Source organism: Pinus tabuliformis, chromosome 7, assembly GCF_031772625.1.
Source record: "Pinus tabuliformis cultivar Carrire ecotype Pingquan chromosome 7, CPIR1, whole genome shotgun sequence".
NCBI lineage: Eukaryota > Viridiplantae > Streptophyta > Pinopsida > Pinales > Pinaceae > Pinus > Pinus tabuliformis.
In genome coordinates, this window is record NC_142293.1 from 600,433,425 (window position 1) to 600,437,832 (window position 4,408).

The window sequence follows — 4,408 nt, forward strand, 5'->3', positions numbered from 1 at the left end:
AGGTTTTAGTTTGTTATATAATACTAATATTATTTATATTAATATCACCCTATTCAATAATTACCTAAAATGTGCTTTTAAGCAAAACCAATCTTTGTTTTGATCAACAAGTTTGACAGAGTATGTTTGATCATTATAATATTAATTTTTAGTTTGACCGAAAATTAGTTTTATAACCAATTTTATGTTTATATTAATCCAATTTTTAATATTATTATTATTATTTTTCTTTTTAATATTAGTTTTTTAAAATAATTTTATATCATTAAAATTACAAAGGTTATTTTTTTAAAGCATTTGTAATTTTCTCTTTGTTTGTAGCCAATTGAGTGGGTTATAATATTAAGTTTTGGTTTGCTATATAATATTAATATTATTATATTAATATCGCCCTATTGAATAATTAACTAAACTGTGTTTTTATGCAAAACCAATCTCTATTTTCATAAGCAATAAAGTATATTTGATAATTACAATATTGAATTTTAATTTGACAACAAACACCAATCTCTAAATAATTATTGTTTGTCCCTGTTTACTTTTTGCAAAATTTTTAATAAACCAAAACTTATTAAATGTCTAAAAAGCTTTCATAAAACAACTTAAAAATTAAAGAAAATAAATTAATAAATGTGCCTTTAAAGCAAAGGCATATAATTACAACCATGCTCCAAAGAGATGAAACAGTAATCACATAGGATTATTAAAACAATTGGTTGCAACCACAAAGTTGAGCAATTAATAATGTTTAATAGAGAGATACCAATCAAATCCATTTGGAAAGCTCAACCATGGCAAGAGGTAGCAAAATATAATTGTATGGTAAAATACAAATATACCAAATTAAAAATTGTGTTATGTGTGAGATTGAATCCAAAGATTAATAATATTATAAACCATATAGTTTAACATAACCACTATGAATGGTTGAATATTAAAAAAAATAGTCCAAGTTCAATTTATATGACAACATAAATGATTGGCTTTAAATTTTTAACAATAAAATAATATGAAATCATTGTAAAAAAAAGCACCATACTAATTTTGAGATTAAGGAGAAACTACTTCTACTCAACCAAACAATTGCAAATGTTTACAATCACAACAAATGCAAACCAAAATATACAAAATTCTTGCATTGATCACCAAACAAAAGCACATTGTTTGCACTGCAATCAAATACAAATCTCTTCTAGCCAAAGAGTCCCACATGACTATAACAAATGTGCCTCTTCACACCCAATACTTCCACAAAAAATTATAACAACAAAAATTAATAAATGAAAAGAATTAAAACCAAATGCATATTTATTAATTAATTTATTAAACTAACAAGTTATAATTTTTTCATAGCATGTACATACTCTATTTCAATTGGTATATAAATTGCATGCTCTTATGAATATATTGCTTTAGTTAATTCACGATTTTAACCATTTTAACAAGAACTAAGCTTGAATGTATCATTGCAATGACTATAAATGCCTAGGTTTAACTTTTCAGCAAAAGCTTGAATGTATCAATGTAATGACTATAAATGCCTAGGTTTAACTTTTCAGAGAAAGCTTGAATGTATTAATGTAATGACTATAAATGCCTAAGTTTAACTTTTCAACAATGAAATAATCAGAACTAATAATCTTTATAAACACACTGAAAATAATATTAACAAAATAATTAAAAATATTATTAAGAAAAAAATTCACAGAATTAATGTTTAATTTCATGCATAATTCTATAAATTAAAAAAAAACATTATAAAGAAGAAACACCATACTTTTTTTGAGCCTAGAGAGACAAAGATTATACTAAACCAAACAATTGCAGATCCCTTACAATGACAGTAAAGGCAAGCCAAATAGTTGCAAAGTGCTTCTACGAGAAAATAAACAGATCTTGTCAAGAAAAGTACAACCAATGGGCCTCTTCATGTCCACTTCTTACCTGAAAAATTTTAACAACAAAAATCTAAAAACAAAAATTCTATGAAAATGATTAAAACCAAATGGATATTTACCAATTAATTATCAACCTTACAAGATACTTATAATTTTTATAAAGTTTTTTATGAACCCAAAATTGTTAAATATGTAAAAGGCTTTCAGGAAACCAATTTAAAACTAAAGCCAATAAATTAATAAATAATTATTAAATATGTTAAACGTTTTTGAAAACTAAGGCGAATAAATTAATAAATATATCTTTGTTAAAAAAAACGCACATAATAACAACCATACTAAAAAATAAACAAAAAAAAATAAAACGGTAATCGCATGGGATTATCAAAATAGTTAATTGCAAACACAACTCTAGTAATTAATAATCTTGATTAAAACAATACCAATCAAAGCCATTTGGCAAACCCACCAATGGCACGAGGCCATGGGCATTTCACCATCAAAGCCATTTAGTACGCCTTGCAAGGAAGCACCATGTAGTCCGCTTTGCAAGGAAGCAACTCATGGAGATGACACGATTGTAATCACAACTCACACATTTTCTAATGTAACACACACAATTTAACACACATGATTGTAATCACAACTCACACATTTTCTAATGTAACACACACAATTTAACACACAAAACCACTTGATGAATTTTTTTTTTTTAATTATATATATATATATATATATATTTTTGTCTAATATGTGGAGATACATAATAAGAATAGTAAATTTTTAATTATAGTTAATAAAAAATTAATTTAAATAAAGTTTAAACACATGATTTAGATACACTAGAAAATTATCACTTTCAATTTTATCCATTGATAATGGTTAATATCATACAAAAGAATTAACAAAATATTAAAAAAAATTAAAAAAAGAGTTAACAAAATATTAAAAAAGAATTAACAAAATGATTAGAGTAACCAATTTCAATAAAAAATAGATTTCCCGGTAATAATTTAAATTTTGTTAAAACTATATGAAAACTGATGGGTTAATTGAGTCCATTACTCAAATTAAGTACCATAATTTGCAGAGTTGTTATCTACTTATAAGATGAGCAAAATGTGGATTACGCTACAAAATATTAATATATAACACAGTTAACAACCAATGTTACAAGCCAAATAGAATTTACTAAGCCATGGCGTTGGCACGGCTTGCCATGACTTCTGCAGTCAAGCCCTTCCACACACACATAAAACATTCGAAATCGACAAAACCTCTACATATCCAGACGATATGAGCAAATCTATTCTCTCGCACATCTCTCATTTATTTTTGTTGGGGTTGTGAACACTCATCATCTCTGAAGGGAAAACCAAACCAACACATTTTTTTTTTTAAATTGGTTCACTCATAACTAACACATGTTCACTCATAACTAACTTGGAACTCAAATAGAGACGAAGACAACACTGTATATCCCTGTATATCCATTAAAACTAGCAGCAACAGACGCAGTCAATTAGTTTGACCTGGAGAACGAGATTTTACACCAGAAGCGGTATCTCCCCTAGACGATATGAGCAAATATATTCCCACACATATCTCATATTTATTTATGTTATGGTTGTGACACCCATCACAAGGTTGATGAAGTGAAAACCAAACTGACACACAATGCTATTATATATTTGCATATATGCGTATCAATTAAAACTGGCTGCAACTGACACAGTCAATTAGTTTTACCGGGAGAACCAGATTTTACACCAGAAGAGCTATCTCCCCTGATCTTTGCTGTCACAGCTACTGCTTCAGCACAGAACATCTCGTCTGCGGTTTTTTTCTGGGATGACTATCACAAGGAAAACGATGATAGCTATTACTAAAATATGTACGATCATATATGATAAAATGAAATGGGTCACAGCTAGGGTTGGCAGCACTTACGGTAGCCTCGAATTCCTTCACGGAATTCCCAGTCTTCTGAGCGTGAGTATTACCATTTTCCTTACATTTCCACACATCAACAGATGGAGAGCACTCGATCTGGTGACCTTCAGATTTCTTACATGAAGCAGTACTGCTGTGCGGCTCTGCTTTTGAAATCTCAGTCTGTATTGCCTTTGGTGGAACTCCGACATCTTTGGAGTCATGAATACTTTCAACTTCTTTCTCACAATTTTCACTCTTGTCCGAATTCTGACATTTCACTTCAGCATGAACCTCCATATCAAGCGGCTTCATCTCCATGAAACAATTTACTATGATGTTGCGGGTTACAAGTGAGAGGAATTATATAGCCTATTTTCTGACACCTTTCCCACCCCAGGTAACGGCTCCTTTGGTTTAAGGCATGTGAAAAGTGAGCTGGTCCAATTGCGGCTCCTTTGGTTTAAGGCATGTGAAAAGTGAGCTGGTCCAATTGCCTTTTATTATTAGCGTATTTTTCAGCTGGCCCATTTACGTTTGGGCAGTCTCTTTGTCCAAAAGCAAAAGTGAATTGGTCC

General features: G+C 29.4%; 1 protein-coding gene across 1 annotated transcript; it reads right to left on the reverse strand.

The window, feature by feature from the left end:
• Positions 1-3,050: 3,050 nt before the first annotated feature.
• Positions 3,051-4,135, reverse strand: LOC149248871 (uncharacterized). The gene is made up of 2 exons (XM_089456120.1): positions 3,849-4,135; positions 3,051-3,753 (listed from the first exon to the last, which is right to left on the reverse strand). Exons 1-2 carry the CDS (start codon positions 4,128-4,130, stop codon positions 3,634-3,636), a joined length of 402 nt encoding a protein of 133 aa, XP_089312246.1. The 5' UTR covers positions 4,131-4,135; the 3' UTR covers positions 3,051-3,633.
• Between the last annotated feature and the right edge of the window lie 273 nt (positions 4,136-4,408).

What these genes read in the sequence shown, in the direction of transcription:
- LOC149248871 (XM_089456120.1), bottom strand. Translation starts at nt 4,130, where the DNA reads ATGGAGGTTCATGCTGAAGTGAAATGTCAGAATTCGGACAAGAGTGAA. An exon ending in TGAAGGAATTCGAGGCTACC is followed by an intron (nt 3,754 to 3,848) that starts GTAAGTGCTGCC and finishes TCCTTGTGATAG; the next exon opens with TCATCCCAGAAAAAAACCGC.